This window comes from Macaca nemestrina, chromosome 6, assembly GCF_043159975.1.
Source record: "Macaca nemestrina isolate mMacNem1 chromosome 6, mMacNem.hap1, whole genome shotgun sequence".
Classification (NCBI taxonomy): Eukaryota; Metazoa; Chordata; class Mammalia; order Primates; family Cercopithecidae; genus Macaca; species Macaca nemestrina.
The window spans coordinates 146,934,547-146,962,136 of record NC_092130.1 but is presented as its reverse complement, the minus strand read 5'-3'; the positions used below and the strand labels follow the sequence as shown (position 1 = coordinate 146,962,136).

At 41.6% G+C, this 27,590-nt stretch overlaps 1 protein-coding gene across 8 annotated transcripts in view; it reads right to left on the bottom strand.

The window, feature by feature from the left end:
- Positions 1 to 27,590, bottom strand: part of LOC105473043 (ADAM metallopeptidase with thrombospondin type 1 motif 12) — a 377,504-nt gene that overhangs the window by 322,074 nt on the left and 27,840 nt on the right. For 5 of the 8 annotated variants that reach the window (XM_071099040.1, XM_024790113.2, XM_071099039.1 and 2 more), the window contains exon 1: positions 3,185 to 3,537. The exons of 2 other annotated variants lie outside the window; for them this stretch is intronic. Coding sequence is in view for 1 of the 6 variants with exons in the window: in XM_011726615.3 (XP_011724917.2) it covers positions 3,185 to 3,190 (6 nt within the window). In the remaining 5 variants the exon portion in view is untranslated. Of the gene's footprint in view, positions 1 to 3,184; positions 3,538 to 27,590 lie in introns of those variants that run through there. One more of the 8 variants, XM_011726615.3, reaches the window with a different exon arrangement.

Genomic DNA, 27,590 nt, shown 5'->3' with positions numbered 1-27,590 from the left:
CCAGCTCTGACTTTTAACCAGAGAACAATGGGAAAACCCTGGGGGACTTAGCACTCCAGAGAAGCCCCCACTGTATGCTTTAACATGGCCCATGTATACACATGTAACAAATTTAAAGTATAATAAAAATTAAAAAAAAAAAAAAAAGTCCCTCTGGCTGTGCTGTGTAGACAAACTCTTAGGGAAGAATGAGACCAGGTTGGAGATGGGGGCTGGGCTCGAGTAGGGGAGTGGACAGACAGGACTTGAAATGTATTACTTTTGTCATTACTTTTAATGGCAAAAACTGCAATTACTTATGCACCAACATAATACTTTTGAGACAGAATTGACCAGGTAATGGAAGGACTGAGTGGCAATGGCGGAAAGTGGAGATGGGTCAGTTAGTAGGCCAGCCTCAGTTGAGTTGCTGCTTTTAATTACCTCTTCCAAAGATGTACTGGAGGAAGTCCTCGTAAGCACTTTGCTTGCCACACCCACACAAATAAACACATTCCTTTGACAATGTACCACTTGGTTCCACCAAGAAATTCTTGAAAATTCTTCATTTCTTGAAGGAATCTGACCGCACCGGGCAGGGCATGTCTTTGTTTGCAGCTGAATGGATTTCTGGGCTTAAGAGCACTTCCCACTCCCTTTCTAGCATCTGCGTGGTTCTTTTGGTTGGTCCTTTTTGAAATGTATAATGATTTTGTAAAAGAAAGCTTAAGAGGATATGTGGAATATGACAGTAACAAAACCAAGGAGACGGGTCAATGACAGTGAATATCTGGATCCAATCACTGACTTACTTAGTAAACACTTCTTACACCAGAACGCTGGGGAGAATTAGTTTTGAAAGAAGCCTCATTTGTAACTTTTAACCAGAAAACAGATTTCCTGTTGAGCAAAGCCTGCCTTTCTGAAAACATACTGTCAAGAAATTAGAAGTAGATAATAGAGGGTACAATATAGAAATTATAATTTACTAAGCCCAGTAAAGCATCACAATTAAATCTGTATTTGTGGTTCCACTTAACAGCTCTCATATTTTTTTTTTTTTTTTTGTGAGAACTGTCATGAAGAATAGGACTGTGTTTTAATTACTCCCCACAACATCCCCACAGAAAGGATTACAGAGGAGCTCCCCTGTGCCTCACGTGGACTCACACAGGTCCGTGGTGTCTAGCTTCCAGGCTGAGCAATGACTATGTACATTTAAAGACTATGAAGCAATGGTTAACACTTAAGAGCTGAAAAGACTAAAGACATTCAATAATAAGAACCACATCAGCTACATAGTTTGTTAGATTTCTAATGGCAGATTCAATGGTGTCAAAGGACTAAAAAAGGAAAATTAAAACATTGGAAATAATAGTGTTAGACAAAGAGAGGAATAAATGCAGACAAAAAGAATCGTAGGCCACAAAGGTATTCAAGAAGCAGAACTAGGCCAGGCATGGTGGCTCACGCCTGTAATCCCAGCACTTTGGGAGGCTGAGTCAGGCAGATCACTTGAGGTCAGGAGTTCGAGACCAGCCTGGCCAACATGGTTTAACCCCATCTCTACTAAAAATACAAAAACTAGCTGGGTGTGGTGGTACATGCCTGTAGTCCCAGCTATGTGGAGGCTGAGGCAGGAGAATCGCTTGAAACCGAAAGGCAGAGGTTGCAGTGAGCTGCGATCGTGCCACTGCACTCCAACCTGGGTTACAAAGCAAGACTCTGTCACAGAAAAAAAAAAAAAAAAGCAGCAGCAGCAGCAGAAGTAACAGGGAAGTGGAGAAAGGGAGAAGGAAGGAAAAGAGGAAAGATGGAGCAGAGAAGAGGACCTGGGGAGGGGTGAAGGAACTGAAGTGAGTAGGAAGAAAAAAGTGAAGAGGAAGAGCTTACCACAGAATAAGGAAGGTCATTTCCAAACAGAAAATGTACCTGTAGGGCAGATAATGGACTAAAACTCTTAGAAACAATAACATGGTGTTATAGTCACTACCCCTTCTGCTGGATAAAAAACGACTGGATTCAAACTCCCAATTCTGACATTAACCTGAGTTGCTATGTCAACTGTATGTCCAACCTCCTTTGATTGCAGTTCCCTCCTCTAAAATGTGAAGATCCTAAAACAGGTCTTTTCAAACTTGATCTTTCTGTGATTTAAAAATGAGGCAGAACAGCGTTGAGATGCAGATCACAAGAGCTAAGGGTAGTCTCCTTTAATCTCCACTCCATATGTGCCTTTTAGAAAGGCACTTAACATGTTTGTGCCTCAGTATCCTTGTCTACAAATAGGAGTTGATAAGAATATCTATGTCATAAGATTCTAGTAAGGACTGGCAATATAAGCTGTGTGTGCTATTATCAGCAGAGATCTTTTGTCCCACGTTCCAAGTGTCTTTTATAGGCTAATCAATATGAGGGACTGTAGGTTTAACCATGTTTTAGACCTGAATTTTGGTGTATGCTATTGTCAGTCATTTTATTGCCACACTAATTGGTGTGTGTCCTTTCCACATCTATGCATTACTGAGTCACACTGAGGCATGTGCTTTTCCTTCTTTATAGGATCCCAGGTCAATTTTCCTTCCTAGTTGAATATGTGGTGGCTCCAACTCTGGAAGGGAAGCAGAGAATGAGGTCCGCGCTCCATGCTGAGGGGAGCTGACTGAAGACTGAGGGTCCTTTCTTGGTTTCCACCAACATCAAGCTTCTTGCCTCCTAGGTTTGACTGTCCACTTTAAAACTCCTTCCACAACACAGTGTTCTCTCCACCCTTATCCCGGCCACCATGCCATGCTCATTCAAAAACGTTGTATCGCGTTCTTCACTGAAACTCAAGCAATACAAACATTAGCTCTGCTTCTCTGCATTTGTCTGTGCTATCATTTCTGTTCACTATAAACAAATACAGTATTTTGCTTGGTAACTTCGTGAAATGGGAAGGAGAAAGTTCTTCTGTGTTTTAGTAGGGTTGAATCAAGTGACTAGCTAGGGAGAAAAAGACACTACAAAAAGAAGATGGTTTGGGCATTAAATAACTCAAATTTATTCCTCTAAATGTATTTTGATGAAAAGATAAATTTTTCTAAGCAAACTCACTAATTTCCCATTCACTGACTTTCCTTGGCAAAGCCTAAGGGATCCCCATTTGCAGAAAGACACCAGCCCTCCATGAAGGAGGAAGTGCCTCAGAGGCAAGTTTACTCACACGCATTTTCTCCAAAGCTTTACAAAAGCAGGGTGATCTCGGGCCAGGATTGAAATATCAGCACAGCCTACTTTATTCTTTTATATCTTCGTCTTCCTCTTTGTAAGATCTTAGGTAAAGATATACAATGCTTAAGCTCTAGGGTCTCACTGCATGCATTCAAATTCTCTCCTTACTGTTTGGGTGAGGGAGAAAGGACAAGACGGAAGAAGGTAACGAAGGTAAACAAGATGGGTTCCGGGTTCTTCATCAGCAACTTTCCTGCGCCCGGGAAAAACACCGATTGTCTGCGCCTGCACATTATGACGTCAAAACAAAGAAATCGAAACTTACCCAGCCACGCCTATGAAGACGCCCTTACCCCCCGCCCCTGTCCTGCCCACCTCAAGCCCCATCCATAAAAGGCCCCTCCCGGAAGACATCGGCGCGAACTTCCTGGGCCCCTCCTCATATGCGGACCTAGGAACCTCCCCCGAGAACGCCAGAGCGACTTCCTCGGCCTCCACCCCCGGAGACCGGTGAACCTCGCCTTTTCCTCCTTCACATTGGCTAGCTAATAAAGTTTTTTTACCTTGCCTACTTGCCTCATCTCTGGCACCTGCTCCGGTGGTCGCATAAAACAAATCACTTACTACTTCTGTTTAGAAAGGGTTTCCTAACTCTTATCTCCTTGCCTCAGTTTCTCCATCCCACCCTTTAATTAACCATGGCATGTTGGTGAAGACCTCAGGATGAAGAATCTGGCAGCCTGGTTAACTCACAGCTTGGCCACAGACGTGCCACCTTGAGCAACTCACAGTTCCCTGTGGCCTGTTTCCTCTTCTCCACAGTGGAGATGATAACAGTATCACCTCATAGATTGGTTGTGAAGGTTATGTGAAATGAAGAAGTAAGCACCTCTGACAGTGCCTGGCACACACAGTCAGGTGTTGAAACTGGTTATAGCCATGGGAAGCTGTACTAACAGTATTCGGCTCTATGCCCAAGGCCCCAGGAATGCAGCAGTCTTACTGCAGCCCTAGCCTTCTGGCATGTGAGACCCTGGATCCCCAGGGCCACCCAGCAGGGATAGGAGGAATCCTCGGCCTGCAGGTGCAGTCCTTGTTTAGTCACTGATCCAGCCATGAATCAGCCTCTGACACCTTTGATTTAGTGCAGTGCTAATCCAAAGGCAGCCTCAGATGCAGTACTAAGCCAAATCAGCCTCAGTTTAGTGCAGTGCTAAACCAAATCAGCCTCAGATGCTTTAGGTTTAGTGCAGTGCTCAAATCAACTGAGATTAAGTCTTTCAGTTCTGCTGAACTGAGCTGCTCCCACCCTTAGCTCTGCCATATCCCCCCAGTCTGTGTGGCACACATGACCAACTGAGCTGCTCCCACCCTTTGCTCTGTCATATCCCCCCAGTCTGTGTGGCACACATGACCACACAGTCTGCTGGCTGGATTCTCTCCCTGAACCCCAGACTGTTCAGTCAGGCTTCGACAGCCACAGCCCTTACCAGTACTGCTAGGGTTTGGTGGCTCCAGGCCCTGCTGCAGCTCCCTCCACCCTCTGCCCCACAACCTCACAGTTCTCTGCCGCTACTCCCTCCTTCCTTTTCATCCTTGTTGTAGCATAAAAGGCCTGTACTTCCATCTAAGGCAAAGTCTTCTCACTGTGCTCTCAGCTTTGGACCTCTTACTTCCTCTGGGACTTCATTTCACCAACCATCCTGTCTCTGGTAAACCTCTGGTTCCCCTGTGGCTTTGCTCGTCTCTCTTTCAACTTCCAAAAGAAAAAGTCAACTCACACTTTTTGTTCTCCTCATGCACTGACCTGCATTTTTCCTTCTTTCAAATAGGGTGGCCTACATTTGGAGCATAACCCATTTTTGCCTAATGTTCTATTATTGGAATGCTAAATTTGTAGGAGTTATTTATATCCTACTGCTCAAGGTCATCACCAAGGTCTGATTTTTCACACACAAAAAAATTGCAACCTCTGGCATAAATGGGTTAATTTCCTACTATTCAGTCTTGCTTGTAAGTGCATTATGGTTTCTGCTCTGTCCACATCAGTGAGACTGCTATGCTAGGGTTCCTGACAATGCAACGCAAGAAGGAGCATTTGTGCTGAGTCCTAGATGCTACCAAGTGGTCCACGGTAGGGGAGGGTATTCTGAGAGAGAAGTAATTTTACGTACAGACTCATGCTTCTCTCCTCATCAAAATCTTTCAGCCAGGACCGCATGGGTCAATAGGTTCTACATCTCACTCTTACACAACCATGATTTTCCACCCCCTGACACGTCTTCATTTTCCCCTTACATTATCCCCTTTTTGACTTCATGATCTCCCTGAACACCTGGGACACACAGGTAAATGCCATTAACACCACTCATGCAATCGGGTGAAGCCTCAGTTTTGTCTCCTTAACCATCTCTTAGCAATGCCTTCTCAATCTCCAGAACAAAAGGATTATGGCTTTACTTTGTTAGGACATCTAGGTAGACAGGCCCAACGAGTCATTGGAAATGTTCACCTGTAACTCATAAGAGAAGGAAAATAATTGGTAATCCTATGCAAAAAAGTGAAATGTGCTTTCTTCATGCCTTTTCTCCCCTCACTCTTTCATCTTTGTCGTGGTCCTCATTCTTCCTTTCTAACTTTTACATAAACTTAAAAGGTGCTTTACTTAGGGATCTATTACAAGTTATTCTGCTGAATCATGGTAAAATAGAATTTGCTTTGGGGATGGCTCCAGTATAAGTAAATCCTCAAGGTTGCAGCTTTCCACAAACAGAGAGTTCACAGAAGTCTAAGTCCCCATAGCATAAAAGCTTTTAGAGCAAAAGTAATTTAAAACAGGAGTTGTGCACACTGCAATTTTTAAACAGAGCTTTTCATGCTGAAATTAGCACAAAGCTTACTTAATATCCAGAGTGCTGCATAAAGAACTATTGAGGAAACACGAGGGGCAGCTGGAAAAACAGAGGAAAGTGGGAGGCAGGCACGGTGCCAGGCGCTGGGGCAGCCTCTCTATCTAAGCCCTCTAACAGTGCAGGGACCCTGTAGGAGACCCATAAAATGATAGAAGACTCCAGGACACCAGGACGGTGGGCATCATACCAAGAGCCAGGATAACAGTGGGGTGCAAACACACATTCAGGAAGCTAAGGCTAGAACAACTACAAAAGACACAGCCAGACTTGGTGAGCTCCAAGAAACACTAAGGTAGAGCTGGGAATTTGTAGCTAAGCCAGCATAGGGTCCACTTCATGGATTTGTTGTGAAGGTTACAGGAAGTGAAAAAGTAAGCAATGCTGAGAGTGGCTGGCACTCACAGTCTAAATTCCCATAGCATGAGTTGGAAGGGCCCTTGGTGATCACTCAGACAAACATGGTGCCCTTCTCTCCCCTGCCTTTCCCTTCCTGAACGGTTCAGTTCTGAAGCCCTTAAGCAGGGCAGATAAAAGTAAGAATCTGTATGGGGCTGGAATGAGAGGAGAGCTGAGGTGGACTACAGCAGAAGACCATAGGCTGAGGAGAGTGAAGACATCGGCATAGGCATGATACACAGTGCAGAGTAACAGAGGCCAGGACTGAGCAAGGTGAGAAAAATATCCATGTTAATGAGAAAGAGGTACAATGCTGGGTTTCTGAGCCTGAGCAAGCTAAGGTGGACAGCTCCAGAGGGAGGCAGTCTGGCTGGAGAATCAATGCCCCGTGGTTTGGCGTGGAGGTCAGAGCCCAAGCAGGGTGAGGAGGGCATCCATATCAGGCAAGGGGGTAGTAAGTAGCCAGCACAGAATGTGGGAGCTGAATTTTGGTGAGAAGAGAGCAAGGAGTAGTAGCAATAATGGAAATGGGATATTAATCATAAACAGGGAGACTGATCAAACACTAAGGAGAATGGGAATCAGTCACACCATTGTCAGAGAAGATATTTTCACATATATAAAAAGGAAGAAAACCAGAATGAATACTATGATGTTGGCCTGGAAGTGAAGGTACAGTAGTTACCTCTTATCCACAAAGGAAATGTTCCGAGACCTCCAGTGGATGCCTGAGGCCATGGATAATACCAAATCCTGTATGTGCTAAGGTTTTGGATCTGATAACCAACAAGTGATTAACAGGCAAATGGCCTAGGCAGTGTGGATACTGGACAAAGATAGGAGCAGGATGGTGCAAGATCTCATACTACACAGAATGGCACACAATTTAAAACTTATGAATTATGTATTTCTGAAATTTTTACTTAAAATTTTCAGACCATAGTCGGCCATTGAAAACAGAAAGTGAAGCCATAGATAAGGGAGGACTACAACATTAGTGTACACCCATAATTTTCCATACATGTATATCAGTATATAGACACACTCATAACTATAGCTGCAAATGGGTGTCATGGCTTACATGCACACATGCACATATACACACATATTCTCTACCTCTGTCCATGGAGAGGGGCTGGAACAACAGCACCCAATAGCAATGAGCACATTTTGTGCCCAGATCTTTGCTTGGAAATATCACTCCTCAGAGGAGGGAGAAAAAATTTCCCTGAAGTAATAATTATAGGGCTGGGAAAGTACAAAATGACCCTAGAACATCTTGTCATCCCAGAAAGCAAGAGCATACTCAAAGAACGACGGGACAAGGCAAAAGACACAGAAACCAGAGTGAAGGGGCTCCCACTGGCCAAACTGAGATAATTGAGTATCATAATAAATACTGCTGTTCTGTATTAAAAATAACATATATAACAATAACATATATTAAATAATGATGTTACCTCAGTATAGACATAAGCACAAGACTGTACCAATATAAGTAAATGAATAAATAAACTGCAAGTCTGGTGAGGAACAGAGTGCTCACATAGTTTCAAAGTATTTTCCCTCAAATACTTATTAACTAGAAAGAGAAAAAAGACTAACTTTACAGTAGAGAAGCCTAGTAGACATCACCTTAATCAAGTAACCAAAATGAGTAGCAGAAATGAGACAAATCAAAAGTATGTGGCACTTGATAGGACGCAATGAGAAAATACAGGGTCACCTCTGGCTATTTCTGCCAAAGGTGCCGTCTCTCCACTCATGGTGGAAGCGAAGTGGGGCTGGTATCACACGGTGAGAGAGGAAGCAGGAGAGAGAACGAAAGCAAAAGAGGGAGCAGGGGAGGTGCCAGGCTCTTGTCAACAACCAGGTCTCGCAGTGGGAACTCACTCCCACAAAATGGCAGCTCCCCATACATTAAGGATCCACTCCAGTGACCCAAACACCTCCCACTAGGGCCCACCTCCAACACTGGGGATCAAACTTCAGCATGAAATTTTGAGGGGACAAATATTCAAACTATATCATGTGCATAATATGAATCAAATCATGAGCCAACATCAGGCAAACCCAAATCGAGGGACATTCTACAAAATAACTGGTCTATAATCTTCAAAAGTGTCAAGGTCATAAGAGCTAAAGATAGGCTGAGGAATTATTCTAGACTGAAGAAACTGGAGACTTAATACCTAAATGCAACATATGAATCTGGATCACTTTTGCTACAAATAACATTATTAAAACAGCAAAATTTGAACGGAGTCTGAGAGTTAGATGGTAGTAGGATTGGATGAACGAATAATAATGTTCTGATTTTGATGGTGGCCTGTTGTTTTGCAGATTGTCCTTGTTTGCATGAAATACACGCTCAGTTATTCAGAGAAGATGGGGGATTGGGTAGGCAACTTACTCCCAAATGGTTTTATAAACAAAAATTAAGTTATTGGTCTTTATTTGCAAACTTTTCAGTAAGTGTGAAATTGTCTCAAAACAAAACAAAAACCATTTTAAGACCACGTATAAGACAGTACTACTTGTTTCTTTCAGTGAAAATTTTGAAATAATTTTAAATATTATTTAAGTACATTAAACACCCTTCCGTCCCATACATGCAATCACAGACTAAAGTTAAGCAGGAAAAAAAAATCCAGATACAAAACAATACATACTCTATGATTACACTTAAATTTAAAAATAGGTAAATCCAATCTTTGGCGTTAGAAAGTCAAAAAGTGTTCATACTTGAGGAGGGATGGTGCTGGGAAGAATTTATAACACCATTACGTAATCACTGCCATTTTACATTTTATATATATTGAATCATTCAATATGAGCTCTTATGTCTGGCTTCCTTTGCTTAACATTATGTTAGTGAGATTCATCCATGTTTTCGCATGTAGATGTAACTCACTCATTTTCAGTGCCGTAGAGTATTCCATTGTGTGAATATATGAAAATGTATGTGTCATCTTAGTGATGATGCTTGATTTTTCCAGCTGTGGTCATTATTAATAAACCTGCTATCAACATTGCTTTACATGTATTTTGCTGCACATATATGCAGAATTCTGCATCACAGGGTATGTTCAAACGTAGCTGATAATGCCAAACCCTTTCCCAAGTTGTTGACCCAATTTGAATTCCCATAAGCAGTGCATAAAAGTTTCCAATTCATTTTTATTCTCAATGTCATGTACTATTTCCATTACTTACTAGATATTCCATATGTTTGATAAACTGAATTCCTCTGTCTCTAAAATAAACAGCCACCTAAACATCACGCTTTCACAGTGATGCACTCCTTCCCTCTGTTCTCCATCCTCAAAATAAAACCAAACACTTGAAATGCTGTAATAGCCCCCAAAAGCCAGTAATAGAATTGAGTTTCTAAAGTTCCATTTACTCATTTTTCTAGGTCAAGCTCAAATGTCCATCTTCTAGGAAGACAGCCCTGATTGCTCCTCCAGAGCTCATGTTTTCCTCCATCCTCTGAGAAGAGCAATGATAGGCAACACAAGACTCAACAGTTCAGGAGTGTAACATGTGAAGGATTCCAAGGCAAAGCTAGAGATCTTGATGGGGGTGGGGGTGGCTACATCTTATATTTCTTTGTGTCCTCAATAGTAGTAAACACGGTGCAGAACATGTGATGGGTACTCAATAAATACTTGTTAATAAATTCCTGAAACTTTGTTCTGATTAAGGAAATGTTTGTCCCCTGAGGTTTGAAGGCTTTTCAACACAACCATAAAGCAATGAGTCCTAAAAAGATAAAATACAATTGCATACCAGTGAGCTCATTTGATGATCAAAGACCATATTCTTGGGCTTCCCTAAGATGTAGCAATATTGCTTCTTTCTTCTGATGTACTAGATTAACAAGGAGCTTCTCTTGGCCACCAATACCTCCTTTCTGTCTTCTCTCCCTCTTTGCTACTTATCCGGGCAAGACACCAGCTGCCTCTGATCAAGTTCCAGAAAGGGAAGACAAACAACTTCGTGGGGACTCTGTCCTACAGTAGAACTCCCAAGTTGGCTTGTGAGAAGAACTGAGAGTGAAGCCCTAATCCAGCACAAAGGCCCTGAGAGAAGGAAAATGTTAAAGGTGCTATGTTATAGATGTGTAGATCTATCTCAGAGATATGTGGATCTTCACATATCCACAAGCATTTTCTACCTATGTCCAGACTCAAGGGTAGCACCTTCATGCAAGCCTGGCCAGACCACATGTTCACCGCCCATGGGCCACTATTAAAAAATAGGAAGTTTCGGTCAGGTGCGGTGGCTCGTGCCTGTAATCCCAGTACTTTGGGAGGCCAAGGTGGGTGAATCACCTGAGGCCAGGAGTTTGAGACCAGCCTGACCAACATGGAGAGACCTCATCTCTACTAAAAACACAAAAATTAGCTGGGCAAGGTGGCACATGCCTGTAATCCCAGCTACTTGGGAGGCTAAAGCAGGAGAATAGCCTGAACCCAGAAGGTGGAGGTTGCTGTGAGCCGAGATCACACCATTGCAATCCAGCCTGGGTAACAAGAGCAAATCTCTGTCTCAAAAACAAAAAAAAAACAAAAAAACAAAAGGAAGTTTCAAGGACTGGATCAAACCCAAAATGATTATACCCAAATTATCAAGTATAGGATTACTTAATTGCCAAGGAAGACAAAAGTAGCAGTAAGTTAGGCAGAGGCGGTCTTAGAGAAGCTCAGGTGAGGCTGTTACCAGAAAACAGGCCACCTTTTCTGGTACAGGTGGGGCATAACACCTGTAAGATGAATGAGGTAGAAGACTGTATTCACCAAAGATCTGTCACAGGAAGAAATTAATTGTGTTTCCAAGGATATCCTCTCCCTTCCATAAAGAGTGACGCAATGGCCAGGTGCAGTGGCTCATGCCTGTAATCCCAGCACTTAGGGAGGCTGAGGCGGGCAGATCACTTGAGGTCAGGAGTTCAAGACCAGCCTGGCCAACATGGTGAAACCCCATCTCTACTAAAACTACAAAAAGTAGCAGGGCATTGTGGCAGGTGCCTGTAATCCCAACCACTTGGGAGGCTGAGGCAGGAGAATCGCTTGAATCCAAGAGGCGGAGGCTGCAATGAGCCAAGATCGCACCACTGCACTCCAGCCTGGGTGACAGAGTGAGACTCCGTCTGAAAAAAAAAAAAAAAAAAGTGAGGCAAGGAAATGCCTGAGTACCTGGAGTTGCCCAGACCACCACCAGCCACCTTGGAGTGTCTCAGCTCAGCCAGAATCCAGAACCTGAAGTGCCAGTTGTCACCCAACAGGAAGTCAACATGAGGGCAGAGGACAGACAAATAAGCGACATAGTGAGGTGAGAGACGGAGGGATTTCAGAAGCTTCTGTGAATGTGAATGTGAAATGCTGAAGACAAGAACAAGGTCTATACAAGATTTTAAGAAAACTACAGGACGTTTCCTATGATACACGTGTCTATATCATGAGAAATCTTATTCTCCAATCCTGAGAAGTCAAATTTGTGTTTCCCTCATTGGTATTAGGTGCAAAACTGGACTTCAGAGAGTCCCATCTTTTATACAGGTTACATGAGGTTGTTGGAATTGTTGACATGTATTCTGAATCAGTTGCCCCAGTGACATCCTGGGGAAAATGCAAGCAGGCTTCTATTCTCAGCAGAAGTATTTTCAGTGTCTATCACCTAGGGTGATTGCAAGTATTAACAATGAAAAACAGAACTGGGAGGGCAGGCCTTGGAGAAGTAGAAGAGAAAATGTGAATCTAGAATGTAGATGATTAGCTTACAAACCTGACGGCACCAGAATCACCTAAGTAGCTTTAATGTGTATATATTATACACACACATGCCAGATAGATAGACAGACAGAGATATAGATATATTTATTGCATGGCATATAATATATGTATTATATACACTATACTAGTAGCAGAGGCAGGTGGGAGATGTATTTTACAGTGTAAACCCTTTTTCTCTTTTAAGTTTTGTAGCATGTGAATGTATTACCTGCTAAACATATAAAATGAAGGGGGAAAAGCCTAGATTCCTCTCATGGAGATTTACACTCTCAATAGATGATCTGTTCTTACCATATCGTCTATACCGAGCAGATCTCACCACCAGACTGTGATCCACCCTTACCGTGAGCTTCTAAATGGTCCGTCACCTGCACGTCAGTTAGAGCAGGTGAAAGGGGACTTCCTGATCCAGGATGCAGCATGGTCTCAAATGCCTCTGGGTTTCAGAGATCACCACTCAGCAGAAAGTTTCACGAGGATAGAGGATTAGTCAGACCTCAGGGGAAGCTGGTCACAGTGACTTCTGCGAGGCCTTCTTGTTCCCTTTCATAAGAGAGTTCTTGGTGCGGCACTGTGCTAAGTGCTACACACCCATCCTCCCAACCAAAACAGGTACTGTCAGCCCTTTGTACAATCTCAGAGAGAACGTGCCCAAAGTTACAGAGCTAATGACTGAAATCTGCCTACCTGGAAAACCCAATAGGCTCTCGACACCATAGGCCTCTCTCATCACAGCAGCCTTTTCCTCACAGGTCTGATACCAGCATCATGCTGCCACCATCCACGTCCACAGCACAGAAAATGTTACAGCGTAAATATCTACTCTGGATGACCTGGGCTAGGACATTGTTTCTCACTTTCACATTTTTTGACTGTTTAGTTTTTCAGATTCAAAGGTCAAAGAGAGGTTTTTCCCATCCTGCTGATCCCTGGGCTACAAGGATCCAGTTCACCCAAAGTAACAGATCTAAAGAGGCAAAGTCTTGTCTAAGGTCACCCGCCAATAAAACAAACAACAATATACCTAATTTTGCACACATCACGCCGTGAGGTGATATGCTGTGGTCAGAGTTCCTGAGTTCTATAAGATCTTAGAAATTAATCAGCCTTCATTTTCCAGAAAAAGAAGTTGGAATCTTCAATGTTAAAAAACTTCTCTTAGAGCTTCTGGCTAGATGGGAGCATTCAGACATAAATTTCAGGTCTCCCAACTCCAAGTCCAGTGCTTTCGAATGACAAAATACTCTTCTGAAGTCTTAAGCCTAAATCACAGTGGACAAAGCTAGAAATAAAAATAAAAGGAAAGACAAGCCTATTTGTCCAATTTGAATCTCTTTATTGAAACAGTTGAATTAACTATTTGAATTAAAAGGATTTACTAGTAAAAGAGAGAATCCTTTCCAGAGGAGGGATATAAAGCACTCACCGATACATCTCAAATCCTTCTCTGGTCATTGCCAAAGCAACTGTTACCACAACCTTCCAGATAGAAAAGAGTATCTGCTCAGAAGGGAAACTGGATTGCTGTCCAGTCCCCCACATATCCAACCTCCAAGTTCAGATGTGCCCTCTGCTGCAACACGATTTCACATAAATGATGAAAAAAGATGCAGAGATGCTTTTACATCTTATTCAGTAACCCTAGCTGATTTCATTCATTTATTCTGCACCACACATTCAGGTAAAACCCCTTTCTGCAGACTTACTCTGCATTAGCTACTCGTGATACAGGCACACACATGCTCGTGTGCACACATGCAAGTGCAAGCACACATAAACACCATAGCCTGCTTACTAATCAACTCTAATTTGTCTGGAAGCTCTGCCATGAGTGGCACATTCCCTATATTCTTTCCTTATCAAGCTCTGTAGAGGTTGGAATAGATAAGACACCACTGACTATTCCTAAGCCTTATATTAGCTAACAGCTTAACCTCCTGTGTTTCTTCTGCAAATGTGCTAACAACAACAACAACAAAACCAAATTGTAAAAACAACCAAAACAAAGTAAGACCAAGGAAGAGAAAGAAAAGCCAAAGAAAATTTCCAGAAAGCTCATAAACAGAGAGAAAAAAAAGAGTCATTAGAGATCAGCTGAGAATATTGAAGGATTAGAAAGAATCAGTTGTAAACTTTTAAAAAGTTTTTAAAAAGGTTTTCTAGAAGAAATAAAGGCTGCTTGGAAGAAAGATAGTAATATCTGATGACCCACTAAGAGACTGAAAGTTGTGCATTTTAAAATTAAGTGACTCATTTCTTATGGCCAATGCAGAAATCAAACATGAAAAAAACAGTCTAAAGAAAAATCTGCCATAAACAGGGTACAGGGGGTGAGTGGATGGAGGATGGATAAAGGGAAGAGTAAGAATCAGTGACACCAAATGGGGCTGTTTAGCATGAAATTTCATAATGTGATAAATCTGTTTCAGAAAATAGTTTATTGTCCTCCCAGCCAATTTAATTGCAGAACTATGAAAGAATGTCTACATGGAAATGTACAGTCTGCAAGTTACAGAAACGGTCTGGTAGGAAGCATTAGTGTATGAAATTCACTCTGTTTACATAAATCTCTGAAATCCCTCAAGGAGGGAAAGAAGCAAATCCAACAACATACACCATTGGGAAAAAAGCTAAGAAGGTCATTTGTATGTGTTTGTTGAGAGGAAGATTTTCAGTATTTGATTGTTTGAAAGGCCTTAAAAGCAATTAACAGGTATCATCAATAAAAAGGCAAACACACAGGATGGCTGCAGTTTATGGAGACACACAAAAAGAAACACATGCATACCTTCTCTAAATCCCCATTCATTTAGTCAGGGATCTAGAACTTATAGAGGCAAGGTGGCCACAGCCTGTCAGGAGCAGGGGCCATGCCTCCTGCCCATACCCCTGCCGTCCCTAGGGTGCACTGCTCTCAGCCCTGTCTGCATGAGTACTGTCCTCCCGGAGCCGAGCAGGGAGCCTAATTCTTGTTTTGCCACTGCCCTGTTATACACAGATTTTAATCACCACCTTGGAAAACTCCACATTGACAGTCTCTTAAGAGAATATTTATAACTTCAAGGGCTCTTCATTCTTGACCTAAACTTAGAATCAACAAGGTCCATCCCCTTAAGACAGGAATAAAACCATCAACAATGCTAGCTGTCGTTGTCTGTCCCAGTCCTTCTGTGGCCCAGAAAGCCTGTCTCTTCTCAACAGCTTAGATGAAAACACCAAAACAAGAGATTACTGCTTGGCACACTCATCAAGCAGACAAGAATTAAAGAGCATGAGAAGAACCAGCAAGTTTTTTGGTAAGAGCTATCCATGCCAAAGACACAGATTTGAACATAACGCAACACAGCAGAGAACAGGGGAGCAGAAAAGGATGACAATGAATGGGTGCATTTGGTCAAATGACCCATCTTTTTTGGCTTCCAAGTTCCCATGTATCTTCTCAGTCTTTTCCTGAATCACATTATCTAAGATTCCTCTTCCACTCCTTCACCCATCAACATTGATTAGAGCAGCATCATTCCCTGCTACTGTTTTAAGCATCATTAGGCTTTCAGACAAACAATTTGCCACAAGGATGCAAGACATAAAAGGGTGAACTCAAATAGAATTAGTGTCTGTGTTTAATGGGTCAATGCTTCTCAAATTTTAATGCACATACAAATCACCTGGGGATCTTGTTAAAATTTAGGTCTAATTCAGCAGATCGGGGTAGGATCTGAGAACGTGCATTTCTAACAAGCTGTCAGGTGATGCCCTCCTGGTCCCTGGACTGCAAGGATCCAGTTCACCCAAAGTAACAGTTCTAAAGAGGCAAAGTCTTGTCTAAAGTAACACAGTGCATAGTCAAGCTAAGACTTGAGCTCAGCTCCTCTGACTCCCAAATTCAGTAGAATTGCCCTGTATGAAAAATATGTCAAGCCTCCACATGGGTTGTCTGGCTAAAAATAAATCAGTCATGTCATACTGAAAGATCACCTCCAATGACCAAGTAAAACAATTTTTCAGTTACAGAACATAAAAACTAGGCCTCTTGTTTTCCCATTTTTCAAAGTCCTTATTAATATCTGTAAATCAATGGGGACATTTTCAAAAGGAATTAGATTTCTTTAATATTTAAGCTCCCTACCTGTGATTCATGTTTGGTCAAAAAGAACAGAAATATTAATCCATGAATATCTGGAGGGAGGCTCTGGACACCTAGTCTTCAGTTTAGGTAATGAAAACAGAGATGAGATTCAAAGTAAAGTCTCCAGAAGAGATATACACCAGAAGGGAGTAACATCTGTGGGCTGCATTTGTGTAGACCCTTAAGCCAAGTACTAACCCTATAATAGAGAATCTGGCCTCTTTCCCCAGTAAAAGCAAAGATCATTCTCCATTCCTTCTCCTGTACCATCCCTAGATCATAACAAGGTCTGCTGATTCAAGACCCAGCAGAAAGTAGAAAACAATGCTGCTTCTTAAAATACAGGTTCGTCAATTCTCTCCCTCCCATCTCCAATTCATCACGATGGGAACTCACAAAATAAACCTGATGAACTGAAAAGTAAGCAGAAAGACAAAAAGGGAGGGAGGGGGAAAAAACCACTCCTATTTATGAGACTGCAGCACAAAGCACTGATAGTGACAGGAGGAATTTCCGCCAGCCGGAGGCCCCATTCCAAAGTCTCATGTCTGAGTAAGCATGGGTCTTACCAGGCAACCTCCAAAGGTCAGAGGTGAGAGAGGATTCCTCATTCTGGGGGGCAGAGTCAGGCGATAAGCAGGGCATTTATTTCCCTCCCCCTGGTGAGGGACAACAAACCCTGACACACAGGCATCCCGCAACTCAAATCAGTGATTTCTGCCAATGAGCCCCAAAGTTCAGGATCAGGAAACAAGGCAAGAAGCCTCACTGGGCAAGTTTTCCCACACAGCTCTGCCAGTAGATTTCATTCCTCAGCTACATCACCCCAGGCTTCAGCCAGCATTCAAGAACAAGAGGGCAGAAACGGTCACATTCTTTGATTGTATGGAAAAGAAACCAGCAGAATTTTCCATCTGGGCCAAGAACTGAACTGCACTTGAAAGAGTAACGTGGTAAGAAGCATGTCCCCTCTCTCAATAGAGGCACCATCAGATGGCACAGATTTTTCAATGTCACTAATCCTCATTCAAAGCATTCACACAGCTAAACAGAGAGAATGTTTAATCCTTGCATTTCTGGAAATTAGAATCTAAGGAAGCTTAACAAGTTCAAATTATTGTAACAGCATATCCTAGGACAAATTGATTCCTTGCTGGTTACAAGCTGGAAAGCTATTCCAAAGCTCCATGGTGTCCTACATGTTAAAAGAAGGAAGATTAAATTTCTTTTTGGAGCAGACATTCTATTTGTTCTGGTGATGAAAATAAAAATTGTCTTCATCTTGATGTAAAGGTGGTTAAACAGGGAAACAAGAGTCATGTTTGCGTTTAAACATGACTACTGGGTTTATGTTTCAGCAGAAATGCGTCACTGCAGTTTTGCACATTGGTATGAGAGAAATGGGTTTTTTTCTCTGCATATTTATAGAATGTGAGTCTTTATATAATTGTATCTTTTTTGTTGTTGTTGTTTTTGAGACAGGGTCTTGCTCTATTGCCCGGGCTAGAGTGCAGTGGCATGATCACAGCTCATTAGAGCCTTGCACCAATCACTCAGGCTCAAGCAATTCTCCCACCTCAAGTTCCCAAGTAGTTGGGACTATAGGCAAGCGCCACCACACCCAGCTATTTTATTTATTTATTTATTTATTTATTTATTTATTTATTTATTTATAGTGATGGTGTCTCACTACGTTGCCTAGGCTTGTCTCCAACTCCTGGGTTCAAACAATCCTCCTGCCTCAGCCTCCCAAAGTGCTGGGATTACCGGCATGAGCCACTGTACCCGGCATAATTGTGTCTTCTTGAGGCCTCCCCACTTGTATTCCAGCTCAAACAGTTCTTCACTGGAGATAGAAGCAAAACCCGAATGATTTCAAGAAATAGACACGGACTTGTTCTTCACCTTGAATCAAAGGAGAGATTGGATAGGGAATGGGTCAGGACCTGCTGTGGCTCAGTGGAAAAGGATCTGTTGATTAATATACACATATTCCCCCACCCAAAACCTTCCTGCTCTGCTGTTTGAGACTGAATAACTCAAGCTTTGGGAAACATGCTGGTGATGGACTATTGTGTCCCAGGTGATTGTCATCTGGGAACATAAAGTTGGGCCAAATCCTATGGGGTAAAGGGCTACGTGACTCCTATAGTCATATATATTTGTGCAAATTGCAAGAAGGCATGCAGGGAAGGCAGGTGAAATTGTAAAAGGTAGCCCCTCCAGAAAAAGCAGCAGCTGATGGGATGATTTGCACCTCTAATCCCAGCCATTTGGGAGACCCCATCTCTAAATTTTAAAGGACTTCTCAAAAAAAAAAAAAAAAAAAGAGGCCAATAGGTATATGAAAAGGTGGGAAACTTCACTGAATATCAGGGAAATGGATATCAAAACCACTAGATACAGCCCTGCACCTGTCAGAATGGCTGTTATAAAAAAGACCAGGGATAACAAGTTTGGCCATGATGTGAAGAGAAGAAAACCCTTGTATCTTGCTGGTGGGAATGTAGATTGGTACAGCCATTACAGAAAACAGTATGAAAGTTCCTCAAAAACTAAAAGTAAATTACCATATGATTCAGCAATTCCACTTTTGGGTATATATCCAAAGGAACTGAAATCACTATCCTCAAGAGATAGCTGCAATCCCATATTCATGGCAGCACTATCCATAATAGCCAAGACATGGAAACAGCCTAAATGTCCACTGACAGACAAATGGATAAAGAAACTTGATACATGTACACATGTGTGTATGTGTGATAAAATATTACACAGCCTTTAAAACGAAGGAAAACCTGTCTTGTGTGACAACATGGCTGAACCTGGAGAATGCCATGTTAAGTGAAGTAAGGCAGATGCAGAAAGACAAATACTGCATGATATCATTTATATGTCATTTATATGTGGAACCAATAGTCATACTCACAGAGGCAGAGAGTAGAATGGTGGTTGCCAGAGCCTGGGGAAAGCGGGAAATGGGGAGATGTTGCACAAAGGGTACACAGTTTCTGTTATGTAAGATGATTAATTTCTAGAGATCTAATGTAAAATAATGTGACTGTGTTAACAATATTCAGATATATACTTGAAATTCACTGAGAGGGTAGATTTTAAGTGCTCTGATCACAAAAAAAAAAAGAAAAAGAAAGAAAATGATAATTATATGAGGTGATGAATATGCTGATTCACTTGACTGTGGTTATTATTACATATACATGTATATCAAATCACCAAGTTGTACATCTTAAATATATACAATTTTTGTTTGTCAGTTATACCTCAATAAGGCTGGAAAAGAAAAAAATTGAAGCTTCGAAGCAAAGGGAATTTGATAAGTTCAGTTATGAATTGAAATCTCTCTTATGTTCCCTGAGAAACACACAGAAAAATTGGAATTATATTTACTTCTGCCTCTTAATGACTAAGTTAGACGTTACAGCAAAGGAAATTGCCAGAGGCAGAGATAAACATTATACAATGATAACCATGTCACTTCACCTAGAAGACCTAAATGTATAGCAATCCCAAATGTATATGCACCAAACAACGGAGGTGCAAAATATGTGAAGAAAATCTGATAGAACTGAAAGGATAAATAGACAAATTCACAATCATAGTTGGAGACTTCAATAGTTCTGTCTCTCGAAAAATGACAGAACAACTAGACAGAAAATCCGCTAGGGTAGAGTAAAAGAATTCAACAAAACCATCAGCCAACAGTATCTAATAAAACATTTATTAAACACTCCAACAACAGCAAGACACACATTCTTTTCAAGATAGCACTATAAAATATATTTCAAGAAATCTAAAAGAATTGAAATCATATAAACTGCGTCCTCTGACTACAAGGAAATTAAAATGGAATTCAATAACAGAAAGATAACAGGAAAACCTCCAAGCACTTGCAAACTAGATATTTCTAAATAGTCCATGGGTCAACGAAAAAGTCTCAAAAAAATTAAAAACTTCAGTGAACTAGATGAAAATCAAAATGTAACATATCAAAACTGTAGGACACAGAAAAAGCAATGCTGAGAGGAAAAGCTAAAGTGCAAAATGCTTACATTAGAAAAGACCAAGTCCAGGTGTGGTGGTTCATGCCTATAATCCCAGCACTTTGAAAGGACATGGTAGGAAGACTGTTTGAGCCCAAGTACTCAAGACCAACCAAGACAACATAGTGAGACCCAATCTTTACAAAAGATTTTAAAAATTAGCCAGGTGTGGTGGTGCACACCGGTAGTTTCAGCTACTTGAGAGGCTGAGGTGGGAGGATTGCTTGATCCCAAGAGGATTAGGCTGCAGTGAGCCAAGATTACACCACTACACTCCAGCATGGGTCACAGAGCAACTGACACCATCTCAAAAAAAAAAAAAAAAAAATGCCAACAACAAAAAAAAGTTGGGACCTGGGTAGTAAGATGGCCAAATAGTAACAGCTCTGGTCTGCAGCTCCCAGTGAGATCAACGCAGAAGGCAGGTGATTTCTGCATTTCCGACTGAGTTCCCAGCTAATCTCACTGGGACTGATTAGACAGTGAGTGCAGCCCACAGAGGGTGAGCAGAGAAGCAGGGTGTGGTGTCGCCTCACACAGGAAGTGCAAGGGGTCAAGGAACTCCCTCCCTTAGTCAAGGGAAACGGTGAGGGACTGTGCCATGTGGAATAGTACATTCCAGCCCAGACACTACGCTTTTCCCATGGTCTTCGCAATTTGCAAACCAGAAGATTCCCTCAGGTGCCTATGCCACCAGGGTCCTGGGTTTTAAGCACAAAACTGAGCAGCCATTTGGGCAGACACAGAGCTAGCTGCAGGAGTTTTTTTTCATACCCCAGTGGCACCTGGAACGCCAGCAAGACAGAACCATTCACTCCCCTGCAAAGGGGCTGAATCCAGGGAGCCAAGTGGCCTAGCTCAGTGGATCCCATCCCGATGGAGTCCAGCAAACTAAGATTCACTGGCTTGAAATTCTCATTGCCAGCACAGCAGTCTGAAGTCAACCTGGGATGTACTAGCTTGGTGCAGGGAGGGACATACACCATTACTGAGGCTTGTTTAGGGGGTTTTCCCCTCAGAGTGTAAACAGAGCTGCTGGGAAGAACGAACTGGGCAGAGCCCACCACAGCTCAGCAAAGCCACTGTAGCTAGACTGCCTCGCTAGATTCCTCCTCTGGGCAGGGCATCTCTGAAAGAAAGGGAGCAGCCCCAGTCAGGGACTTATAGATAAAACTCCCATCTCCCTGAGGCAGAGCATTTGGAGGAAAGTGTGGCTGTGGGCACAGCTTCAGCAGACTTAAACGTTCCTGCCTGCCAGCTCTGAAGAGAGGAGCAGATCTCCCAGCACAGCACTCAAGCTCTGCTAAGGGATAGACTGCCTCCTCAAGTTGGTCCCTGACCCCTATGCCTACTGACTGGGAGACACTTCCCAGCAGGGGTCAACAGACACCTCATACAGGAGAGCTCCGGCTGGCATCTGGTGAGTGCCCCTCTGGGACGAATCTTCCAGAGGAAGAAACAGGCAGCAATCTGTGCTGTTCTGCAGCCTTCTCTGGTAATACCCGTACAAACAGGGTCTGGAGTGAACCTCCAGCAAATTCCAGCAGACCTGCAGAAGAGGGGCCTGTTAGAAGGAAAACTAACAAACAAAGGAATAGCATCAACATCAACAAAAAGGACATCCAGACAAAAAACCCCACCTGAAGGTCACCAATATCAAAGACCAAAGGTAGATAAATCCATGAAGATGAGGAAAAACCAGTGCAAAAAGGCTGAAAATTCCAAAAACCAGAACGCCTCTTCTCCTTCAAAGGATCACAACTCCTTGCCAACAAGGGAACAAAACTGGACAGAGAATGAGTTTGACAAACTGACAAAAGTAGGCTTCAGAAGGTGGGTAATAACAAACTCCTCCAAGCTAAAGGAGAGTGTTCTAGCCCAATGCAAGGAAGCTAAAAACCTTGAAAAAAGGGTAGAGAAATTGCTACTAGAATAACCAGTTTAGAGAAGAACATAAATGACCTGATGGAGCTAAAAAACACAGCACAAGAACTTCGGGAAGCATACACAGGTATCAACAGCTAAATCAATCAAGTGGAAGAAAGGATATCAGAGACTGAAGATCAACTTACTGAAATAAAGTGTGAAGACAAGATTAGAGATAAAAGAATGTAAAGGAATGAACAAAGCCTCCAAGAAATATGTGACTATGTGAAAAGACTACGTTTGATTAGTGTATCTGAAAGTGTAGGGAAGATTGGAACCAAGTTAGAAAACACGCTTCAGGATATTATCCAGGAGAACTTCCCAACCTAGCAAGGCAGGCCAACATTCAAATTCAGGAAATGGAGAGAACACCACAAAGATACTCCTCGAGAAGAGCAACCCCAAGACACACTGGTTAGATTCACCAAGGTTGAAATGAAGGAGAAAATGTTAAGGGCAGCCAGAGAGAAAGGTTGGGTAACCCACAAAGGTAAGCCCATCAGACTAACAGTGGAACTCTTGGCAGAAACCCTACAAGCCAGAAGAGAGTGGGGGCCAATATTCAACATTCTTAAAGAATTTTCAACCCAGAATTTCATATCCAGCCAAACCAAGCTTCACAAGTGAAGAAGAAATAAAATCCTTTACAGATAAGCAAATGCTGAGAGATTTTGTCACCGCAAGGCCTGGCTTACAAGAGCTCCTGAAGGAAACACTAAATATGGAAAGGAAAAACCAGTACCAGCCACTGCAAAAACATACCAAATTGTAAAGACCATTGATGCTATGAAGAAACTGCATCAACTAATGGGCAAAATAACCAGCTAGCATCATAATGACAGGATCAAATTCACACATAACAATATTAATGTTAAATGTAAATAAGCTAAATGCCACAATTAATAGACACAGATTGGCAAATTGGATAGAGTCAAGACCCAAGGGTGTGCCGTATTCAGAAGCTCACTTTCACTTGCAAGGACACAGAGGCTCAAATTATAGGGATGGAGGAATATTTAACCAAGCAAATGGAAAGGAAAAAAAAAAAAAAGCAGGGGTTATAATCCTAGTCTCTGATCAAACAGAATCTAAGCCAAGAAAGATCAAAAAAGACAAAGAAATGCATTACGTAATGGTAAAGGGTTCAATGCAACAAGAACAGCTAACTATCTTAAATATATACCTGTAGGGAGACCCCTGAAACTATTGCTACGGAATAAAAGATGAAATGCTCCTGATTATTGTAAATACAAAATTGCATGCAGGATTGTGTAAAGATAATGCCAGGTTGGGCTGTCAGAATGAGCCAATAGTGCGTGATGTGACTCCCCCTGCAGAGAACCTATGAATGGATGTGCAGTCAGGGAGGTTTCAAATCACCAAGATACCTATCCCAGAAAAGAAGATGTTCACAACTCTGGGAATGGAATGCAACCCTTGTGGAGAGCCTACAAATGGACGCATGGGGGGGCGCCTGTTCATATGGATAAGATAGGGCTATAAACGCCCTCATCTTGCCATGGCTCTTCTAGGTTCTTCTACGCCTATTTAGGGTTAAGACATACTCCCTTCTGAGAATTTCTGGTCTAACTGGTTGTCTAGCTTCACATCCTGTTTCTATGAATTGTTTGTAACCAGATTTTGCTGCACCTGCTTCTGCTGATTAGTATCTTGCTAATCAAAGGTTACATAAGATTGTGTTTCTGTTTTAAGGCTCTGTTAGAAATTACTGATACACACACTGCATTGTAAATTCTTATCTCTATATACCGTACTTCTGCATACAGATGTTATGTTAAAGAATTACTTCATCCCCATGTGACCATCTCACCTCATAATCAAACAACCCTAAATCCCTCACTAACCTACCCCCGCCCTCAATAAATTTAATAATAAATGCTGGTATATCCAGTACATTGGCAGCATCACAGGACCAGAAGGCAGTGACCACCCTGGACCCAGCTTTCACTATCTTGTGTGTGTGTATTATTTCTCAACCTGCCGATCCACCTGGGAATGAAGAAAGAGCCCCGTTGTATTGCGGGCTGCTGGCCAGATCCCGCAATATATACCCACCCAATACAGGAGCACCCAGATTCATAAAGCAAGTTCTTAGAGACCTGCAAAGAGACTTAGACCCCCATACAATAATAGTGGGAGACTTTAACACCCACTGTCAATATGAGACAGATCAACAAGACAGAGAATAAACAAGGATATTCAGGACCTGAACTCAGCTCTGGACCAAGCGGACCTAACAGACATCTACAGAACTCTCTACCCCAAATCAACAGAATATACATTCTTCTCAGCACCACATCACACTTATTTTAAAATTGACCACATAATTGTATATAAAACACTCCTCAGCAAATGTAAAAGAATAGAAATCATAACTGACAGTCTCTCAGACCACATTGCAATCAAATTAGAAGTCAGGATTAAGACACTCACTCAAAACCTCACAACTACATGGAAACTGAACAACTTGCTCATGAATGATTACTGGGTAAATAACAGAATTAAGGCAAAATAAAGAACTCTTTGAAACCAATGAGAACAAAGATACAACATACCAGAATCTCTGGGACACAGCTAAAGCAGTGTTTAGAGGGAAATATATAGCACTAAATGTTCACAGAAGAAAGCAGGAAAGATCTAAAATTGACACCTGAACATCACAATTAAAAGAACGAGACAAGCAAGAACAAACAAATTCAAAAGCTAGCAAAAGATAAGAAATAACTAAGATCAGAGCAGAATTGAAGGAGATAGAGACACAAAAAACCCTTCAAAAAGTCAATGAATCCAGGAGCTGGTTTTTTTTTTTAAAGATTAACAAAATAGATAGACTGCCAGCCAGACTAATAAAGAAGAAAAGAGAGAAGAATCAAATAGACACAATAAAAAATAATAAAAGGATTATCACCACTGATCCCACAGAAATACAAACTACCATCAGAAAATACTATAAACACCTCTATGCAAATAAACTAGAAAATCTAAAGAAATGAATAAATTCCTGGACACATACACCCTCCCAAGACTAAATCAGGAAGAAGTCAAATCCCTGAAAAGACCAATCACAAGTTCTGAAATTGAGGCAGTAGTTAATACCCTACCAACAAAAAAAAAGCCCAGGACCAGATGTACTCACAGCTGAATTCTACCAGAGGTACAAAGAGGAGTTGCTACCACATTTTCTGAAACTATTACAAACAACAGAAAAAGAGGGAATCCTCCCTAACTCCTTTTATGAGGCTATCATCATCCCGATCCCCAAACCTGGCAGAGACACAACAAAGAAAATTTCAGGCCAATATCCCCGATGAACATCGAGGCAAAAATCCTCAATAAAATACTGGCAAACCAAATCCAGAAGCACATCAAAATGCTCATCCACCACAGATTATCTCAATAGATACAGAAAAGGCCTTCAATAAAATTCAACACCCTTTCATGCTAAAAACACTCAATAAACTAGATATTGATGGAACGTATCTCAAAATAATCAGAGCTACTTATGACAAATCCACAGCCATATAATACTGAATGGGCAAAAGCTGGAAGCATTCCCTTTGAAAACCAGCACAAGACAAGGATGCCCTCTCTCACCACTCCTATTCAACATAGTATTGGAAGTTCTGGCCAGGGCAATCAGGCAAGAGAAAGAAATAAAGCGTATTCAAATAGGAAGAGAAAAAGTCAAATTGTCTCCATTTGCAGATGACATGATTATATATTAAGAAAACCCCATTTTCTCAGCTCAAAATCTCCTTAAGCTGATAAGCAACTTCAGCAAAGTCTGAGGATACACAATCAATGTGCAAAAATCACAAGCATTCCTATATACCAACGAGAGACAAACAGAGAGCCACATCATGAGTAAACTCCCATTCACAATTGCCACAAAGAGAATAAAATACATAGGAATACAACTTACAAGGGATGTAAAGGACCTCTTCAAGGAGAACTACAAACCACCTCTTAAAGAAATAACAGAGGATACAAACAAATGGAAAAACATTCCATGCTCATAAACAGGAAGAATCAATGTCATGAAAATGGCCATACTGCCCAAGGTGATTTATAGATTCAAAGCTATCCCCAGCAAGTTACCATTGACTTTCTTCACAGAATTAGAAAAAACTACTTTAAATTTCATATAGAATCAAAAAAGAGGCCATAGAGCCAAGACAATCCTAAGCAAAAAGAACAAAGCTGGAGTTATCATACTATCTGACTTCAAACTATACTACAAGGTTACAGTAACTAAAACAGCATGGTACTGGTACCAAAACAGATATATAGACCAATAGCACAGAACAGAGGCCTCAGAAATAATTCCACATATCTACAACCATCTGATCTTTGATGAATCTGACAAAAACAAGCAATGGGAAAATCATCCCCTATTTAACAAATGGTGTTGGGAAAACTGGCTAGCCATATGCAGAAAACTGAAACTGGACCCCTTCCTTACACCTTATACAAAAATTAACTTAAGATGGATTAAAGACTTAAACCTAAAACCTAAAACCATAAAAACCCTAGAAGAAAACCTAGGCAATACCATTCAGGATGGTCTTTGCATGGGCAAAGACTTCATGACTAAATCACCAAAAGCAATGGCAACAAAAGCCAAAACTGACAAATGGGATCTAATTAAACTAAAGAGCTTCTGCACAGCAAAAGAAACTATCATCAGAGCGAACAGGCAACCTGCAGAAGAGGAGAACATTTTTGCAATCTATCCATCTGACAACGGGCTAATATTCAGAATCTACAAAGAACTTAAACAAATTCACAAGAAAAAAACAAACAACCCCATCAAAAACTGGATGAAGGACATGAGCAGACACTTCTCAAAAGAAGACATTTACACAGCCAACAAACATCTGAAAGAAAAGCTCATCATCACTGGTCATTAGAGAAATGCAAATGAAAACAACAAGGAGATACCATCTCATGCCAATTAGAATGGCAATCATTAAAAAGTCAGGAAAGAACAGATGCTAGAGAGAATGTAGAGAAATAGGAATGCTTTTACACCATTGGTTAGAGTGTAAATTAGTTCAACCATTGTGGAAGACAGTGTGATGATTCCTCAAAGACCTACAACCAGAAATACCATTTCACCCAACGATCTCATTACTGGGTATATACCCAAAGGATTATA